This window comes from Drosophila yakuba, chromosome 3L (assembly GCF_016746365.2).
Source record: "Drosophila yakuba strain Tai18E2 chromosome 3L, Prin_Dyak_Tai18E2_2.1, whole genome shotgun sequence".
Lineage (NCBI taxonomy): Eukaryota > Metazoa > Arthropoda > Insecta > Diptera > Drosophilidae > Drosophila > Drosophila yakuba.
Window position 1 is genome coordinate 14,672,159 of NC_052529.2, and position 20,709 is coordinate 14,692,867.

The 20,709-nt window shown below is 41.8% G+C and overlaps 1 protein-coding gene across 4 annotated transcripts in view; it reads right to left on the reverse strand.

Annotated features, from left to right (window-relative positions):
• Positions 1-20,709, reverse strand: part of LOC6534098 (serine-rich adhesin for platelets) — a 112,762-nt gene that overhangs the window by 72,787 nt on the left and 19,266 nt on the right. For all 4 annotated transcript variants that reach the window (XM_015194952.3, XM_015194953.3, XM_039374541.1 and 1 more), the window contains one exon: positions 18,369-20,698. In XM_015194952.3, coding sequence (XP_015050438.1) covers positions 18,369-20,698 — 2,330 coding nt within the window. The remainder of the gene's footprint in view (positions 1-18,368; positions 20,699-20,709) is intronic.

The following is a 20,709-nucleotide window of genomic DNA, read 5'->3' on the forward strand; positions in this document are numbered from 1 at the left end:
ATAAAATTTCCAATGAAATCTTTAAACAATTTTCTCATTGTAACGGACACTTTTCTTAATTTTGTTTGATTCCACTGATTGCTCCTTGATTGTTTGCCTTTCATGCCCCAAAACGGTCAAGAAAATAATAAATTGTGAAGCACGCTTAGCGCCCTATGCCCAATACCAACAACAGCAAATAAATATTATTATCGCGATTTTTTGGCTCCCTAAAAAAGCCTTCCTTATTTCTCCGTCGAGTTCAAGACTAATCCAGACAACAGAAGACACGCAATGAAGACAACATCTTGAAAAGGGTCAAAACATCAAGCAGCTCATGACGACGATGCCCAGATGCTGAAGAAGTGGACTTCGTCCCGACTTAAGGGATTCGGACTTCGAAATGCAAAAGGTTTTCTTCCTCTTTTCGATCTGCGCCAGTTGATAGCAAAAAACAACTACAAAAAACAACAAAGGAACTTGGGACGATGGGAAGGACGAAGGGTCGCCTGGATATCGGGCGCTGTCTTTATAGCTTTATATACAAAACGAAATCAAATGAAATGAGAGATTTGCAGCACGCGAGATTTATGAGCTGAGACTTTGAGTGGCTGTGGCTGTGACTGTGGCCAAGGGAGAAGCGAACCCAAGAAGGCTCACAAAACGAAAAGTTCATAAAAATGTTGATTGCCAAAAATGATTTGGGCCACTCGATTGCTTGGGCTATAGAAAAATGATTTCAGCGAACAGAAATCCATAAAAATGTGGGAGTTGAGGAAACATAAATTATACTAAACATGAGAAAGTTTTTAATTTATTGTGTCAATATGAAGCAATGACGCATAATGTAATTAGGAAAATAAAACTATACTTAAAAAAAACTCATTAGCTCATTATTTATAGGTACATCTTCTACACGTCTGCACTTCATTACGATCCTTACGTTTTACAGCCTTTGTCTTACCTATAAACAACAGTAAACTTCACACAGCAACTTTGAAAACAAACTGCCATGTGATTAACACCAAAATAACTGATTTCCACTGCAGGGAGGCGAAGCGCGTAACGGGGGGAGGCGTGTCACGTCGAATGCTTAACGTAATTAGCAAATTTCAGACAAACGGGCCAAAGGAGTGCGTCCAACTGGAGCCCCGTCGCCTCCCCCCTCTCTGCAAATTATTTGCGTCGAATTAAGGCAGCAAACAAGTCTTCGACGGCAAAGGCAGCCATAGGTTGTGCACAGTGGGGCAGTGACTTTTAAAAGCTAATAAAAGTCACTCAAGAACTTGACTGTATTTTTTCGCCAAAAATCCTATATTCCGCTTTTAAGTCCCTTAAGATAAAATATCCCCTTAAGAATGAATAAAGAAAATAAGGATTTTACTAAAAATGTTAATACTAAATTACTACTCCCAAAAAATATATATAAATTTGTTTTTATTAATTTTAACATTCCTAATTTCTAGTACTATCCATATAAGTATGCTATAAATTTAATTTAAAATATTCACACTGGTTAATGTTTATATACATATTTATGTAGATGTCCTGAGTTAAGTTCAAACATGAATGTCATCGTTTTATTAACTTGTTGGTGCTTCAGCTTTAAATTATATGGTTGCAATATTTTATAATGTTTCTACTAATGATAAAATAAAAGTAGCTTCAGAAGACCCATCTTCTATGTGACATACAATATCCCTTGAATTGGTACCACTGTGCGTCGGGAACTAAACAGTTAGAGAAACCTGTGATTGCTGCCCATTTGTTGTGCAGGGGGCGGGGTTGGGGCATTGGCAATGTATTGGCTACTGCAACAATATGGCGCCACTAATTAGAAATTCTTAGCTCACAAAAAAAACGTCTAGAAGAAGCAGCGGCAGCAGGAGCAACAGACCAAACGAGGCGAAAATATTTTTGTCGGCGATGAAGCGACAAGAAACGGCAGATCTTTCGACTCTTAAGGAAGTGCCAAAGTGACATTAAATAGTTCTGTTCTGGCTCCGATCGCCATTTGATGTGACAATTGCACGCCGCGGCTGCCAAACTGTCTTGGAGGTTTGAGAGCCATTGTGTTTACGGTATAAGGATGATAACACGAGTACACGAACCTTAAATCTTAATAGATTTTAAATAGGTAAATATTACATTTATTACGTACTTAATATAGTGTTTAAAGTTGGTCCTCTATCCTTTTACACTCCTAAAAAATGCCAGCTGTATTGCGGATTGCTGTATTGTGCTTTTTGGTGCTTAAAGTGACCATGTAAAATTGCAAAGCATAATCCATCCTCCATTTTGAGCAAGCTCCCTTAAGTGATCCCACTGAGACAATGACTCTGTTTGGCCCGAAGGCCAAAAAGGTTTCCTTTTGGGTTCTGGTCACATGCTTATGAGCATTTAATTAAATGCAAGAACAAGAAGCCAGCCATCCGAAGACCGAAAACTGCATACTTAATGCAGTTAGAAGCCGGAGTCTTTTGCGGCAAAAGAGAGGCAGCTGCATCGCTTTGGGACGCTGGCGAGTCCCAAAAGTTGCTAATTAAAAAGGCAAACGGCAGCGGTGGCAGCAAAATCCAGCAGCAAATGCAACAGGAAGCAACATCAAGATGCGGCACGAACGAAAATGTTGTTAACCTTTGCAGCAAACGCTGCCACTGCTGCACTGCTGCAACTGCTGCCGGTTGTCTTTTGACAAGCCAAGGAGCAAAATGCTATCACAAGGGACCTAAAAAGCAACAACCACACTGGCCAGCAGATGCAGCCGCCTAACGATCAATAGAACAAAAAAACAGAAGCGGCAGGAGAATGGGCCCAAAGCAGCAGGCAGCAGGCAGCAGCAGCAGCAGCAACAGCACCAGCACCAGTAGCTGCAACAACAACGACTATGTTGCAGCTACATTTTCGTGCAGTTGACATTCGTGCCAAGGTGGCCAGCAGCAACAACAACAGGAGAGTCTCTCTAGACTTTAGAACCCAAAATGTGGATACCCTTTTAAAGGGTTTCATTTAAAAAGAAAAAGGGGTATCGAAGAATACAAATTGTTTAATATGTAGCGGGAGTAGACATTACGGACTTTAAAATACATTTTTGAAACCATCTGAAAGTCCTAATATTTGCTTGGGTAAACTCGGGGTCTACTAAAAAGAAATGTGTACCACAAGCACAGGAAGCTTTTTGGTTTTAAAAAATTCCGAATCGATGATACCTTCTAGAAAGGTATTACCGAATGGCAACGTCACAACTCCTGCAGAAGTCGGCAAACTGTTGCAAAGTTCTTAGAACGCGCCACATGCTGCGCAGACACGTCCGTCGCCGTCATGTCGTCCCTTCAGCGACTATTGAACTTGAATTTTAAGTGCCGCTCCCCGTATTTTGAACCCATCTCTGGATCCGAACTTAACTTGGCCAAGATGCCAGAATGGTCCTGAGAACACAAATGGATATGAAGCGGGGAGTGGAATAATTTTTGGGAAGTCTCTCTAAATGAGTCATTTTTGGCTAAATGCAAAGAAAAGAGAAGAATACCATTTTATATTGAAAAAGCTGTTACTATAAACTCTATATTAAGTTTAGATAAAATTTTTTACTTTCATACTAATAACTTTAAAAACTCTAAAAATCAGCAACAACGAAACTAAACGAATACAAATTGCTCAGCAAAATAAGAAGTAAAAGTCAACAAATTTCCCTCATCAATATATTTTTAACTTGCAAACACAAAAAACTAAGCTGGCAATGTGAGGGAGGGAAATTGGGTATCCAATAAGCGATAAAATGAAATTTGAGTATAAAAGTTTATGCTGCGCACCGAAAAAAAGAAATACTACAATGGCAGTAGGAAATAAGAGGAGCAGAAAAGGAAAAGGGCAGAACTCGACTCAGACAATTGCAGCGGAAAATTGCATATGCTGATGACGCCTAACGAAATGACAGAAGTTTACTTGGTTAAGGGGCTATTCCTATGCTAAATGCAAGGAAACAAGTCCAAGTTAGTAGGAAGGCTGTAAAAATGGCCAGCAAGGAGCAGGAAATGCAGCAGTCAAACAAATGAAAACTAAGCAGTAAGGCTGGAAAAAAAGAAATGGGAAAATTGCCTCAACTCAAATGTGCCAAAGGACATTTCAATTTAAAGCAAGAAGTGAATAGAGTCATAGAAGAGTCCTTACCAAAAGGGAATTACATTTTATTTATGCTGTTCTCTTATTAAATGAATTATATATAAGTTAAATAGAATGAGGTACAAGGTAAGGAAGTGGTAGGTACCCCGAAACTCATTGCAGATACAGAATAATAAAATACATTTTATATATTATAAGTGCATGTTTAAATATTCAAGTTATTGAACCGAATAAAATAGAAAACATCAGGGAGAGTCAAAAGGTTGTTCAAGTTAAATCCGTTCTCATTCGGTTTATTATTGCAATTGGCAACTGATCCCGTAGTCATCTACTCTCGTCTGCAAAAGCCACTTTACATTTCCCCTTCTCAGCAGAGCAAATATTTAGCCATCAGAAAAAAGGGAGAAAATTTCATTTCAATTGCCGCAGCCAAAGCCGAAGAAGAAGCAATAATGGTCCACTCCAAGTAGTTCAACATGAAGTTCCACATTTTACCCAGTTTTTCTATCTGTTACGCTCTTTTTTTTTTGAATTTTTTCCACTGGATCCGCCCACCCAAGTAGTAACTACTATTTTCCGCCGACCAAGCTCCTTTGGCAATGCCTTTTTCTATCCTTTTTGCTGTATTTAAAGCAAATTAAACAAAATTGCGCGCAATAAAACTTAATGGCTAATTAAATGGGATGGGCTGGGTCCAAGGAACATCCTCCAAAGGGCAGGATAAAAGGCGGAAAGTGGAAAGTGGGGCAAAATTGCAACGGTGGCCGGAGCAGCTGCTTGCAATTTCAATGAAGACCTTTTTGCATAATTTACAAGTGGCCAAAGTAGAGATAGCAACTTTTTTCTTGCTCCTGATTGTGTTTTACAATAAGTGCCATTTGCTTTAATGAAATTATTCAGTTATGCATTCATGTGGGCAAAAATAAGAGAGCAAACATTTCCGAATCTAGTAAATTGTCTTTAATGCAAATAAATTCAATTCAATGTTTCTATGTCGCTTCTCAATTGAGTCGGTTTAAATGTTTGTGGTTTTTCTGTGCAAAATGTGCACAAATTCAAATGGTTTTTAAAATGAATTATTTAAGGAATGATCAATAAATTCCATAAAAGTGTAATATTTACCTTAGTGTGAAATGGAAATTTGGCAAACAAGAATTCAATTAAATAGTTTTGGTCTCTTACCTGGAAATAAAAAGAAAACAAACGTTATAATATTATTATATTATTAACAACTAGAATATACATACTATAAATACAAATAAAATTCTTTAAGTGCTATATTTTAATTATACGATTTTTAACTCTTGTCTTTAATATATTCACAGTCTGTAATCAAATTGTTAGCTCCTTATTTTCTTTGAGTAATTTGCTCAGCATTCTTTCAGGGGGATATTTTTGTCATCCCGCGGACTTAAGTCTTCTTAGCTTTTCCCTCACTCATTATGTCCGAATCCCATTTTGTCTACTTAACATTCTTGGACAAAACCCTACCATAGTTCTTGATCCATTCAGTGCCTTTTCATTTTCATTTTTAGTTGCATTTTTCCTTTTCTCCTTCTTATAATTTTAATTAGCCCGATGTTGGTTATCTACCGAGCTGCCTGCCTTACGCTCGATTTCTCAGAGGAGCCCCTTGGCTGCCCCTTTGCCTATCCTATCGCCAGAATGTCTTGGCAGTCGGGCTCAGATAAGCGCGTTAAATTTCCAAATGGACAGCCAAGTGTCGGCCCCGAGAGCTCTGTAATCTGCATAAGAAAAATAAAAGAATAAAGAGCTGCACCGAAAAAGAAGAAAATAAAAGTACTAGTGAGTAGTGCTGGTGAGAAAGGAGGAGAAACTGAAGAAACCTCATGGGTAATTAGTGCATTTTAAACGTCTTTCGGTATTTGGTCCCGGTCCCAGTACCGGCCGCAGAATTGTGGCGCAAATTTTCCAGGCTATTTTAAGAGTTATGGGCATAGATAAATGGATTAGTCCGAGCCAAGAGCCGAGAGCCGAGAGATCGGTCTTAGGAGGGAGTCACCCAGCGCAACAATCTTGCAGACAGGAAGACAGAAGGGAAGACGCAGGGACCCTGAGCAGTTGTAAAGCGCAAAACGTGGTTCAAGTCGGACAGATCTGACTGGTAAACGCAGTCAAACGTGCGATAAATTCAGAGACCAAAGACCAGAAATAAAAGGAACAAATGTTAATTGGTTTGTGTCAATCTTGGGCTCGCTCCGTTGCCTTCTCTTCGAGAACCTCGAGAACCTCGAGAATCTCCACTTCGGTTCGGTTCGGTTCTTCCGCCCTGGAGAAATTCATTTTGAATTCCCGGACAGATGAAGTTGTTTAGCTGCTGCCTTGGCTGACGTTTTTCCTCCGGCTGCTAAGATTTTTGCAATTTTCATTTCAATTTCTGTGGTGTGGCTGCGGCTGCGGCGAGCCGCTGAAAGCGAAATGATGTTCGGACCATGGTCTATTAGAGACCGAATCCCCAGCCCCCATTTCCATCTCGGACTTCCAACTCTGCAGCCATCCCACCTGCTCTGCTCTTTTCCATGCCCCTGATTCCCGACTCCCGATCCCCAGTTACATTTGCATTACTATATCGTGGGTTCTGATTAGTTTGTTCGCCATGTTCATGGGCTGACGGAAGTCAGCGCGTGGCGTTTTGAGTGGCAATTTCCTGGCTGGAAAAGTGTCCGGCGTGGGTCACTTAGAGCCCATCTCTGTCTGGCTGTGACATCGCTTTGGGGGTTAGGAAAAACACGGAAATGTGGCGAATAGCGTACGATTCGATTGGCCGAAGCAGGAAATTAGTTCAATAAGCATTATCATTTTGATATTGATATCAAAAAACAGAACTGCTACGAACTCGATTCCATGAGCATTGACAATATTAGGTGCTAACACTAAAATATTCTTTAAGTACATTCAATTTAAATCATATTTTTTTATTGCTGCTATTTTAAAACACTGGATTTTAACATTGCTAGCTTTAAAATTATGCTAGACAAGCATCAGCAATTCTACGAAGCAAAGTCGACTGTGCAAAACCGCTGCAGGCCAACATCTTACACCATAAATTAACCGAAAAAAGAACGTAACAAATAATTTGTCATGCAGCCAAGAAGCACTTCCCGCTGCCGCCAACCAAAAGACACCAAGACACGAACTGTCTCCCGACTCTACCTGCATTTGAAAAATGATCAAAAAGCGAAAATGCCGAAAACGAAACTGAACCCCATCCCAAAGCCCCCAGTCCCCAGTTCCCAGCCCCCAAGTCAAATAGGCGATGGAGCAGGGAACATGGAACATGGAGCAGGGAAGAGGGAGAAGCAAGAGGCATGAGGCATTGCCATTTTCGGGTCGCAAATCCCTTCAACTTTTGTTTGATGTCCCTTAACTGTGTCCCCAGTCCAATCCCATCGGATCACGGAGGATGCGGGCCTTCAAGTGGCCGAGCGGTCTCCTTGAACCGCTCTCCTCAACTTGTTCCAAATGTCCGAAACTGTCCAAAATGTCTGTTCAAACTGTCCGTGGCGCAACTTTTATAGCCAGGCGATGGCAGCGGCAGAGTTGATTGCACTTCCTCGCTAAAAACCAAAGTGAGCGCAAACAAGAAGCGACAGTTTGGCAGAGCAACTCTACTTTGGAATACCCGGTATCAGCTTGATTTCATATATATATATTCTAATAGATGTTCACGAAAATCTTACTGTTCCAAAAAACATGAAGGTTTCAATCCAAAACTTAATACATAATTAGTTGGATTTTCAGTGGGAAATATCTGTTAAATGACGTCTTATCAAAAGTTTGTATATACCCTTCTATATCTTCTGCAAGGACAGGGTATGAAAAAATTCACCGAGATTCACCCTGGACTCGAGTTGACACAAAGTTCTGCTGATGCAGATGATGATGGCGATGGGCATGGCGAAGGTTTTGAGGCAGGGACATGAGTAATTAACACCCACGTGATAGTGGAGAGTGGAGTCGGTATTCAGGAGCCGGGGCCACTTGCAACCACTTGACACTAAGCCAAGTCGGTGGCACAAGTGGGTGTGGGAGGTGTGAAAAGGTCTTTCCGAGTGCCTCTGCCTCGCAGTCATCCCATCTACATGCTACTTTGTTGCCCCAAGGGGAACTGTTTAATCAGCCCTAGGGATGATAGCGTACAAGGTTGTAAAACTAAAAGTAATCTTCTAAAATGTTTACTCAAAACTTTGCTTTGTCTTCCGTTCTCAAACATTGCGTCACTCAAGCATAAAGATTTTTTTTTAATTTTTAAAACACATTAAATCTTGCTTTATAGCAAATTAAAGCAAATTCTATTTTATTTAACAACCGCACGTTTTATAACCACATATTAATCAGCGCTTCTTACTTTTAGAAACCTTTTCCGCTTTAGGTTTGCAAGTTTGCAAAATAGTTTAATTCAGCTTTGCAAGAACTTTTCAGTTTGCTCCTATAAATAATATTAGTGGCAGTATATTTTTCCACGATAGTTTTGAAATTTTTCGGTGGCACGTTCCCATCGCCAACTGGGCCGTCAAGTGCCGCAGGATCCAACCGAATTGTGGAGCTCCAGAGCTCCCCTCTGACAATCAAGTGTGTGGTCTTGGGTCTTTGGCTTTGGTCTTCGGTCTGCAGTCTTCCATTCCGGTCCCTGTTCCTGTCCCTCGGATGTGGAGCCTGGAGTCGGGAGTCTTGGATCTGGGATGCACTGCAGTGCGACAGTCGCTGATACGCACACTTCACATCGAATTTCCATTTGCTGCCGGCCGACTGACTGGCCAAAGTGGCCGGGCTATGGCTACTTGGAAGTGGATGCACAGAAAGGCCATGGCTGCGTTGATTTCCATCGATTTTCTAGACACTTTGATTGTTTTATTGTTGCATTAAGTGCTCGAAGGCCCTGTTCATGGCTTTCATGGCGTTCATGGCGTCCATGGGCGACCAACCACAAAAATGCAATTGACACTTTGGTGTGAAGTGCTTAGCCCGGCTCGTTGCTTGCTGCAGTCCGTTTTCAGTTTCTGTTTCTGTTTCTGTAAATGTATCTGTATCTGTATCTGTTTCTGTTTCGGTTGATGTTCCTGGTGGCTGCGGGCCCTCCGCCTGATTTCTGTTTAATAGATACATTTGCATCCCAGAGATGCGTCTTTGCTCTGGGCCATTATGATGCGGCTCTGGCGTTTCGTTTGGTGTCGTGTCGTTCTGTTCTGTTCGGGCATTTTTCCAGCTGGCTGCCTGCCTCCGCCTGAGTGGAAAATTGTTTTTGGTTAATTCCTTAGTTCCACAAAAGGGGGGGCCTCCAAACGGGGGGCTACGAGATGTCTGGCGTGTCTGCGGTGGGGCAGCCTGTTGGTATGCTGTGGGTAATGATACTTGGTCGGGATGCTGTTCGCAAAAGGCCTCAATCGATTAGCGGCATCGGACGGCGGGGATTGAATATTTCTGGAGGTTATGTGGGGGCAGTAATGGCTACTTAACTGGGGGGAAACGGGGGCCTTATGGTGCAGAGAATTTAAATAAAACAAGTTTTTAAACAGGTGTTTAATGTAAGGCATAGACAGAACACCTCTAGCTATATGGATAAATATTACAAGAATTTCGAATTTTAGAGGCAGCGTTCAGACTTACGCAAGGTAACGAAGTGATATCTAACATCCTTCCGCAGAGTACAAACTATTTAACACCCTTTAAAGAGCCTGCCAGGGCAGTGCTGCTCTTAACGTGCTTAACCCACTTAACCCAACCAACCGCGATGCGAAGAGCGGCCCAATTCACAGTTCGCAGATGGGCCAGGGCACTCATGCACAATTCTGGCCATGACAACAGCAGCGTTGACAATTCTGCCCCGAAAGGGGGTTAAATCGGAATGGAGGCGGCAGTGGCAACCACTTTGCACCAAACCAGCCAACTCGCGCCAACGTCTGACTTCTGGTCCACATATCTGCGCTGTTGTATAAATACACTCCCGGCTATAACTGTCAATGTCAATAGGTTGCCTCTGCCTCTGAACCCTTCCTCTGACCCCGGCCACGCCCCCTACCGCCCGTTTTGCTGGTGTCCTGGGAATTGCCGACGCAGGATGTGACAACAGCAACAACAACAGCAACAACAACAGCAGCGGGTAAATATCGTTTGCAATCGAAGCCAATCGAAACCAACGGAGCCAAATGCCTTTCGGCATTCACACTTAAACAAACTTAAGTGCAGAATCATATTTATTAGCTAGACACGCCCAAAAACCTATTCAAAATTGACTAAGCCATAATTTACTTACTGAATATAATCAGTTATAGCGATAGTGGCCTTCAAACATAGGAATTTGCAGTTGCATTCACGTAGTTTACCTTCTTAGTAAAGTGCGTAGATTTCTGCCTCATAAATATACACCATATTTGTTTCAGTGCCATCTCAGTTATGAGTGCTCGCAGTTCGGAACTCCAGATGCGTTGCATATGCCTCACTGTCCTTTTCAACGCTGCGGTTTAACCCGATTCCGCGATTTTCAGTTTGCACAACACTTCCCAAAAGTCCCTGAAAGTGAAAGACAGGGCTCGGATTCTACAGGCCCATGGCATACGCGCTGGGTAATTGCCGCAAGAATTGAACCGCCAACTCATGAGTAATTCGCCGCAAATTATATTCAATATTAACGCCCAGTCTGTGGCTACAGGAATCGTTTCCAGGACTCAGGACAACCGACCGCAGACCGAATTTAAGTTTCTCCCCCGAGTGTTTGTCGAATGAAGGAAACCGCAGGTAATTGGTGAGAAGACGTGGGCATTGATTTCGTATTGTTTTGCGGTTCATGAAGGCGTGGCTTACCATCCTTATGCGTAACTAATTCAGATCGCGTTTCCAAAAATAATCTTAATATGATAATCCTAAGGTGAATCCTAAGCAAGAATTACAATGTTTCCCATTAGAATTACAACTCGTTACGGCAGCTTTGAGCACATTTACACCTGCGACTTTTATTAGCCCTCTCGCTGTTTCGCCAAATTCTCACAACTTAAATTAACGAAATTTAACGCATCGCAAATTTTTAGAGGCTGTTCCACAGCCCACTCCTTTTTTTGTAACTTTTTCTCGCCCGTCATCGGGACTCAAGGAAATAGTAGGAGTTGCAGAAAACGGGAAGAGGAAAAAAGCGCAAGCCAAGCTGAAAATTGCTTAATCCTGCTGACAAGACGGACTAGCACTAAAAAAGAGAATTAAATGCCCAGAGGAAAGGGCCGCCAGGCGTGGAGGATTCCCCCAGGTCTCGAAGCCTGAAGCTCCAGACGTTTTTTATGAATGTTTGAGAAAAGCCGCCGGATCAGACTGCACTCGGAGAAACTTCAAAAAACATCCAAAAAATATTAAAAGAATATTGATATTTTAATAAAATAATTTTACTTGAACCTTACCTTTAAAACATAAAACAGTGTGCAAGTTAATAAAAGACAAACTGGAGACTAAGCACCTGTATTAAATTGGAAATTAAAGATATAGTTGCATTTTAAGGTATGTTGCGTTTGGTAGACCCATCTGGGCAGTCGGGTAAGACTAGATACAAACGTTTATAATTTTTTAATAATACTTCCGAATGAAAGAATACTCACATAACAAAAAAAGTTTATTGACATGAACTCCCATTGGCGAATGGAATATGACAGCTGCTTTGCTACTAGGTTTTTGCACTCTTTAATATTTAAAATGTCGCTTAAATTGGAAAAGCTTCAACTGTATAATACTGCTACATCTATAGTTATGACTATTTAGTATTTCAATAGCTACGATTGTTCTTGTATTTTTTAAAATTTTTTTTTGTATTTTGACAGACGGCATGAGGAAGACTTTTGCCGACAGACATTGCCGCGCATAATTATGCAAGCGGAGAATGGGTGAAAAGAAGAGGGCCTCATTTTAGGGGTAATAAAGCAATGAATCACTGGCTCGCAGACAACTGGACCTGCCACTCCCCCCCGTATATCCCTTTGAATACTTCTTGGATCAGGGAGCATCCTGGAAGTTGGGATTCGGGTGGAGAAAATGTTGACGCATCGTAACATCGGTTATTTGTGGCCTTGAGCAACAAACGTGGTAATTGAGTTTCGTGTTTTATGATTATAGTTTGCTAGCTTTATTAGCTAGGTATTAGCCGCAAAAGGGGTTCGCTTTCAATGGAAATATTTTTGCATCGGAAATAGTGCCTTAATGTTCGCACTGATCGTATAATTAGAATGATGAGGCGATGGCCCTAGAAATCCTTTGGCTTTCCACTGTGTAATTGAATAGGTTTTGGACCCGCGAATACTGACGGTAAATCACTCGGCTCTAAGATGCCTTTGCATACGACTTTAAAAGCGTTTATTGTCTTTATTTTTACGGCTGTGTTACGGCCAAATGGTTTTAAAGTCCTTAAGCTATATTTCCTTTTATTGGACACTGCGCTTAAGCTCTTGTGCTCTGCACCACAATCGGGTATTCATATTAAGTCGAATTATCATTCAACTGCTTTTTGGATGAAAAGAAACCATTTATCTTAATGGCTGGAATATGATTTGAATCTGTAAACTTACCAATCATTTTTTTAAGGTTTATATAAAAGTAGGAAAAGTATGTACACCTCTTAAGAAGTGAGTAAAACTGAAGATTCAAGTAAGAGCAAAGGTAATTACTAGCTTTTCGCACCATGACCAGAATTCTCCTGTTTGCAGAGACATCATGACTTCATTGCCATTGTTTTATCGGTCTGCGAAATCGGTTCGGTTGGAAAAATCACATGACCGCGACCACATCATAAATGTCAAGCTGGCGAGAATTATGACACACACACGGGCGAACTGGGATTGGATGGGAGAACCTCTGGTGGAACCTCTGGAGTGCAGAGTGGAGAGTGGAGAGTGGAGCTGCCTTTGGGCTTCAACTTATGAAGTCGTAGAGCAACTGGAGGGATCGGGGTCGCCTCATATCTGAACTCGAGATTTCGTGGTCCGTGACCATTTGGAAATGTGATAATTGCAGGCAGCGCAGGCTGCACAGCAAGCTGTCAGGCTTTCGAGATGCAGTTAGAGAAATGGTTGGATATGTTAGCTAACCATCTTTAAAACCTATTAGCAAGTACTCAATATTTCAAAATATTTTAAAAAGTATTTTCAGGTTTAATAAAAGTCTTACAAGCATACATGGTAATGATTTAGCACTGAAGAATAACCAAATGCTAAGAGAAGGAATTTGGTTAATGGCTCGCTTTAAACAATTCTACTTTCATCAGCTCCTTAACTTCCGTAAGTCTGGTTTCTATAATCAATAGTCTAACCATTTCTAGGGTATTCGTTTTTCGAGTGTCGCAGAAAGGAGCTGTAATGAGGCTTGAGGTGGGCTGGTGCTCGTTGGGTTCTCTATATGTACTTGGCTGCAGTCAGCTTTCTGACACAAAAGTGCAGCTGGGCTTGGCTCCTGCGAGTTCTGTTTTTGTTTTTGTTTCTGTTTTTTTCTTTTTTTTTTTTGGGCTACACCTCCAACGACTTCTTTCGCCCCTTATCTGCAGTAGCTACTGTTGCACATTTCGCATTTAATGTGACAATGTCACTTTGTTTGTGCCCCGGCTATCTGACTGTTAATTTGCAAGAGCCTGCAAGTTCACACTCTTAATTGGATTTGAAAGTGCAGCAGGCGCAGTTGACACCTTCTTTCACCCGGCACCTCCTTTCCCACCTGAACACCTCACCTGAACACCACCTGACAGCTGATTAGGCTCCTGCGAATGGGGTTAACCCCAAAAGGCGGCCAAAAGTCCAACTCTTTTCGGTGGATCCGTTAATGAGCTTAGCCGCACAAAATGATAATGCCTGGGAACTGAGATCGGGAGTTGCACTAAGACAAAGTCGTTTTGAGTGTGATTGAATCTGTATTTTAAACTATCAAAACAAACCAAATGAATAAAATGGCAGGCATTTAAAATATACATCTATATTTGATTTCATTATTGCATAACAAATTTCAACACTCTAAATTTGTTATTCAATACCGTTCATTAAATTTTTAACCAAAAAAACCTAACAATTGCCATTGGAAAACGTTTGTCAAAACCACAAAACGCTAAAAAGCTGCAACCACAAAATGCTGCTAAATATCGAAAGGATGCAATGTGATTGCTGTTAAATGGCGTTTAATTTGACAGTTCATGAAAATCCATGGAAAACCACAGGGGTGTTCAAAGTGGCTGCCCTATAAATATGGCAAAATAATGTTGAGCAGCTGAAAGTCTAAAAGACCTTACCATGATTGACCGAATGAATGGGATGATTGAATGAGCTCTGGACTGCAGTTCCTCTTACTGCAATTTCCCTTACTCTAGAAAATATGAACCCAGTCTCCAATCCTTGACATTTCACTTTTCCATTTATCATCGCAAGAGCTTCGAATACCAAAAGTCGCAAGCATATATATAAATATTTCTATAGAAGCAGCGAAAGGAGAGCAAAAAGCATGCAAGTACTTGGTCAACATTGAGTTGCACTTTTGAGGCAATGTAAAGGAAAACAAACAGAGAAGACCCAACTGAAAATCGAAGCATATAGAGTGTATGTATATATATAAAGATAAATCCCCAGCAGGAGGGAAAACAAATCGAATGAATGAATGAACACAATACGGCAGACTAAACAGAAGTTTACATTAGATTCGATTTCGATTTGGATTTGGGTTTGGATTTGGGTTTCCACAGCTGCATCCGAACACTTTTCACATGGGCAACAAAGCAACAAAACAATTGAATAAACCACAGAGCCGCACCACAATAAAATTAGCTACAAAATCTAATCAAAGGACCCCGAGGCGCCAATGACAACAACAACAACAACAACAACAACAACAATGACAGCAACTGCAACAGCAACAAATAGGACAGCGTGTAATTACATCAGGAAAACTGCACAGAGCCAACAAAAGGAGCAACCAATTCAACCGAGCTGCAGTGAAAATCGAAATTGAAAATTAATTTCAAATTAATTTGAAATTCACAAAGCGATAAATTTTGCGCAACATTCGTGACACACACAGCCAAAAGTCGAGTATTGAAAGGGGTCAAATTTGTTTGGTGGCTCGGGAGGCAAAAAGGTTCGGACTTCCTGGGTGTTCGACCTGTAAATGACGAAAATACTTGTGCCCAAATGAACTGACCAGACAGCCAAATCAACAAGCTGCTGGAAAACACTAGACAACTTGAGAAAAGTTGCTTAACAGTGCTACACACTAAGCTGACACTTTAAAATAACCAAGAAACATTAAAGCTCATATAAAACAATGTCAAGAGTTCTATAAACAAATGGAAAACTTATATTGAATATGAGGAATATGAGCTTTAGTTAACAGGGCTATAATGTTTAATGTGTAAGATAAAACTGGAGTGTATGGGCATATTCATTAAATTGGTATAATTAATATACAAAACAAGGTAGCCCAAAAATCATTGCTTCTTATTACTTGCAAAGTGAGTGAGAAACTCAAATCTCCCTTTGAGAATACAGTATATGCACACACGTTAGACAGTGTCACCAGCACGAGAGCAGCTGCCGTAAGCCAATTCCATGAATGTTCATAAGCCAAAAGCTGAAAGCTGTCAATTGGCCAAGTGGTCGAGGGCCCAAAAGCAATTTCGTCGAAGATATGGTGCTGAGCTGCAACGTCAGTCAGACTGAAGTTTGAATCCAGGCGCTGACTCAAATTCAATTCGATTTCCAACTGGCGAACAACTGTGTGAGATACTGGGCATATATGTAGATATAGATAGAGAAACACCCTTTTCGACCAGAATGATATTTAGCTCGTGCAAAGCAATATTTACAATCTCGCTGAGAGCTTTAGCCATATGGTCATCATAAACGCGGCCAAATCGCTAGCAGATAAGTTCCTATCCACAGCGAATGTTCAAAAGGTCTTATCAATGCAATTGTCCGAGAATTAACGATCCACGGTCACAGCAAATGCTTCGCTGCCAGCAATAATAATTATGAAACTCATAGTGGCACAAAAAACCACACAATTTCCTTTTATGACGTCCATGAAATTCCAGAAAAATCATTCAAGGTACAAATAACACAGCGCACTCGCAATAGTGGAATCAAAAAATCTTGCATATTTTCGTGCAGATTTAATTGCAAATTTGCGCTGCCACATAAAATAATAGTCGCCAGTCAACGACAAAAAAATAATATTTTTTACGTGTGCAGAGAGATTTTGCAACACCGAAAATGGCGAGGAAAAAAAGATTATTTGTTAAGTTTTATCAGGCGGCAAGTAAAAATAACACTAAAGGCAATGAATCTGAGGTGGAGGGAATCGGATGGGGATATTCAAAAACAAAAATCTGATTGCGATACCATGGGGTTCTATAAAATGTATTTAGGAATAGGGAAAAACTAATTACATTTTATTTATATATAAATATATATATACTTTTATAAATTGCTAGCTTAACTTTTTTCTTAACAAGCAATAGAAATACGAAATGGCGAGGTTGTTAAAAAGAATCTTTTGTTCCCAGAAGTATACTTAAATACATTTGAGCTTACATTTCCTATAAGTTTCATAAAAATGACTTAGTCCCCACTGTTCCTGGCATATGCAAATGTGATGCGGGTTGTCCAGGCAAATTTCATTATTATTTCACACCCGAATACAGAGATCCGAACCCACAATCCCCAATCCCCAATACCCAATTCCAGCCACCCATTGCCACTCAGCAAACGCATTTTGGTATGTAAATATTTTGGCGCGTGCTTGAAACTCAGGAAACTATGAACTGAGAGCGGATTGGTGGGGAATGACAGTGGTGCCAATATTTGCCTGCTTTTTGTTTAATTAAAACATTTCCCCAATATTTCTCACCGCCTGCAACTGGATGACCAGTTTTTGCCTGCCCTTAAGCGCTTCGATTTTTCCCATAAATGAAATGCAAATTTTCCATTATAAGCGCATGGGATCCAAATCCAATCCACATGAAATATTTAAGCCAAGCAATTATGCCTGGCCAAAATGACCATAGGTGCAATAAAATATTCGTTTTATTAACTCTCAGAATTTGGGGTTTTGGGCGTATGAAATTGCCAGAGGCGTATTTTTGTTGATCGTTGAAATTAAAAATTGTTTGCCTACGCTTTTGATCGTTTACTGTTTATTATTTGAAATTCATCAATATAAATATGCAATGAATCAGTTCCCAAAATCCAGTAGTTTTGATAAAGATATGTGAATGACTTTACCAAGTGGTGAAAAACATTAAAACGATAGCATTCTTTAGCATAAAAACTTAAGCTTTAATTATGCCCAAGATAGCAATCCAATTAGAAATATAAATCACCCCCTTCACATCCCACGTTCTCCATCTCTATTAAGTTTAATCTAATTAAACGCCATCAAGTAGCAAATTGGAAGATAAACTCAATTTACATGGCATAATCTCCTCAATAAAAACACTGTCCAAAAAACCAACATTATCACCACACTTGGAAGGGTGCCATTAAACGCCCCCGCGCAGAAAATAAAAACCGAAACCGACCAAACAAAACTCTGCCATAAAGTCCATTAGTGGCCGTTTTGCATACGCAATGGCCCAAAAAGGGAGTTTAGCGGACCAAAGGGGCGTGGCCGGCGGCTAGAGGAAGCTAAAATTGTGGTCAATGTGACAAGTTAGCAGAGGGTCCAGAGTTTCTAAACTGACCACCAGTGCGATGGCTGCAAAACTCATTTGGTGGCTGATAATTGCGTGCGTCGACGGGTTTTGGTTGCAACTCTTTGGGGGGCTGTCCAAAAATCAACTCAGTAAGCAACTACGAAGGCCCAAGGACAAAAACTCGTAGATCCCCAAAAAGTCTCCTCGAATTTTAGCCACTGCAACTGCCGAAGCGGCAAGCCACAAACAGTTTGAAAAACTTTGGCTCAAATTGCAATCTTTCACAGAACTAAATATAATATGAACAACTTTAAGGAAAATAACAAAAATAGGGTATTATTTGAATATAGCATAAATAAGTTACAAGATAGTTAATGCATCTGGGAAAATTATTTAAGTATTAACATTTTTTTAATTGGTTTTTATTTAATATATTGCACCATACTTCTATGCACCTCTTCTATGGATTTCAAAAGCCCAGTTGATTTTATAACCCCGTCTCATAAAACTTTCATTTGAAAGTATTGTTTGTGGTATTTTATAAAAAATAATGTATACCCCCATACAAAAAATTCGAATTATTAACGTTAAAAAACAGGTCGTTACTCACCTGATTCGTGTTCCCTGTCGAGCGTCACCGTTGTCACCTCCTGGACAGGACGAGTATCCTTCGTACCTTCGGCCTCCAAGTGCAGCCCATCATCAGCCGCTGCATCTTCATCAATGTCGTCGTCGTTGGTCTGCTGATTGCTGATGATGGGCAATCCATTGGCGACCTCGATGACACTTTGCACCGAGTCCATCGACGAGGTGGCAGACACCAAAATTGGCGTTGTTATGGGCGTGGTTACCGACGACGATGACGACCCGCTGAGCAGGTCATTTGAGTCCTGGTGCATGTCCTCTTGCTGCTCAACGTCATCCGGCAATTGGTGGCTCTCGAATTGGAGCTCATCCGGTGGCATCTCGACCACGGGAGTCGTTTCCACGGTCGCTTGCTTGCTATCGGACGCCACATTGGGCAGATCCACGCTGGCCAAGTTGATAATTGGCTGGGGCTTTTCCGGCTTTTCTGGCTTTTCCGGCTCATCCCGCTGCTCCACGCCGACAATTATGCGTTCCAGCGGTTTCGGCGGTTGGGAGGTCTCCAAGCTGCCGCGTCTCTGGGTGGGTGTGGGCTTGGCCCCGGATCCCGATAGCTCACTCCTCTTACTGGGCACTGGTGGAGGTGCTGACTTCGGCTTGGTCAAATTGACCGGCACTTTGGGTTTGTTCGTGGGCACTGGAGGTTTGGGTTTCGGCAGTGGTGCCGGCGGCGTCTTGACCTTCTCCTGGGGCAGAATAATGTGCTTGTGGAGCACATAGCCCAAGTCGTCTTCCAGGGGAGGTGAGATGATCTCCACTTTTGTGGCTGACACGGCAGGAAGTGCGCTATCCTTTTTGGAAACTCCTTCTTGGGAGATGCTTACTTCCTTGATTTCCTGTTTGTGACTGGTGGTCGTAATGACTTTTGCACTTTCCTTGATAACTTTCACTTCTTTGTGCACCACTTTGACAGCCTCGATCTCCTTAATCTGTTCCTTAACTTCCTGCTGGGTTACTTTGACCTCCTCCCTAACTTCCTTGAGTTCATTACCCTCAACACTTTCTTCACTCTTCAAAGTTTCTTTAATTTCTTTGTGTGAGACCTTGACCTCTTCTTTGATTTCCTGTTGAGCTACTTTGACATTCTCTTTTATTTCCTCTTTCACATCCTCCACTTTGACTTCCTCCTCTATGACTTGATTGGGTGTTTTGACCTCCTCTACAAGTTGAATATCCACCTTTGCAGCTTGGGCGTCCTTCACTTTCTGGATTTCCTCTGGCCTAACCACCTCCTCCACCTGCTCAAAGGCACTTAAATCGAAGCCCTGATCATCGTCGGCCAATTCCAGTTTGTACAGCTTCTCCGCTTCCTTCTTGACCTTCTGATAGCTTTCGATCAGCTTCTGGGCCTCCTGCTCGAGAAGTCGCTCCTCATCGGTCTTCTTGAGGAGCTTGGCACCCTTCTTGCCAGCGATTTCCTTGTTCTGTTCCAGTTTCTTGGTGACCTGCTTCTCACCATCGTTCACGATCGTTAGAGTCTCGCTGAGCTCTCGTTCGTATGTGGGTTGGTCACCATTCTCATCCTGGCTAATACCTAACCCCTCCTTGCCATTGAGGACCTGTTGGCCCTCCAAGTAGGACTCCTTTTCACTCGTCTCGCATTCCGTGTAGGTGGTGAGGCCGTCCTGTTCGCTCAGCTGCTTTCCCCGCTCGGATAGGGTCAGAGTACCCCGCTCGATACTCTGGTTATCCTGAGGACACTCCAACCGCTCCCTCAGACTCGTTTCCTGGGTGATCGTGGCGGTCAACGGCTGCTCCTGCATCTCCTGCTCGTCGCCAAGGTCGAGTAGGTTGTCGTTGCTGCTGATCTTCTTGAAGCGGGCACTGCTCGACTTCGAGTTGGCACTGGTTACCAGCTGCTCTTCGCCGGTTAATGCATCCCGGGTCCTCGATTCACTGAGGGTCTTCTGCTCACTTAGCACACGTCGTTCTTCGTGGATGGTGGTAATGGGTTCCGAGAGTATGTCGTCCCTTTCCTCATAGGGTTGCAGCTTGAAGGCAATGTCTGGGATGACAGTGGATGAGCAACTGGAGGAACTGGAGCTGGAACTGGAACTTGTCTTGGTGGTGGTCACTCGAGTGGTTGTGGTGGTCTTCTGACTTCTCACAGAACTCGAGCTGCTAGAGCTGATTTCCTGGGTTTGGTTCGTTGTGACGTTTGGTTCATTGAGACTATCCGCTCTCGTTGCACTTGCGTCATGGTCAGCAATCTTATCATCAGTCAGCTGGGCCAGTCCACTGGCATTTACTTCCATTTTGGGCAACTTCTTCGACTCCTCTGACTTGACAAGGTTTCTGGATAAAAA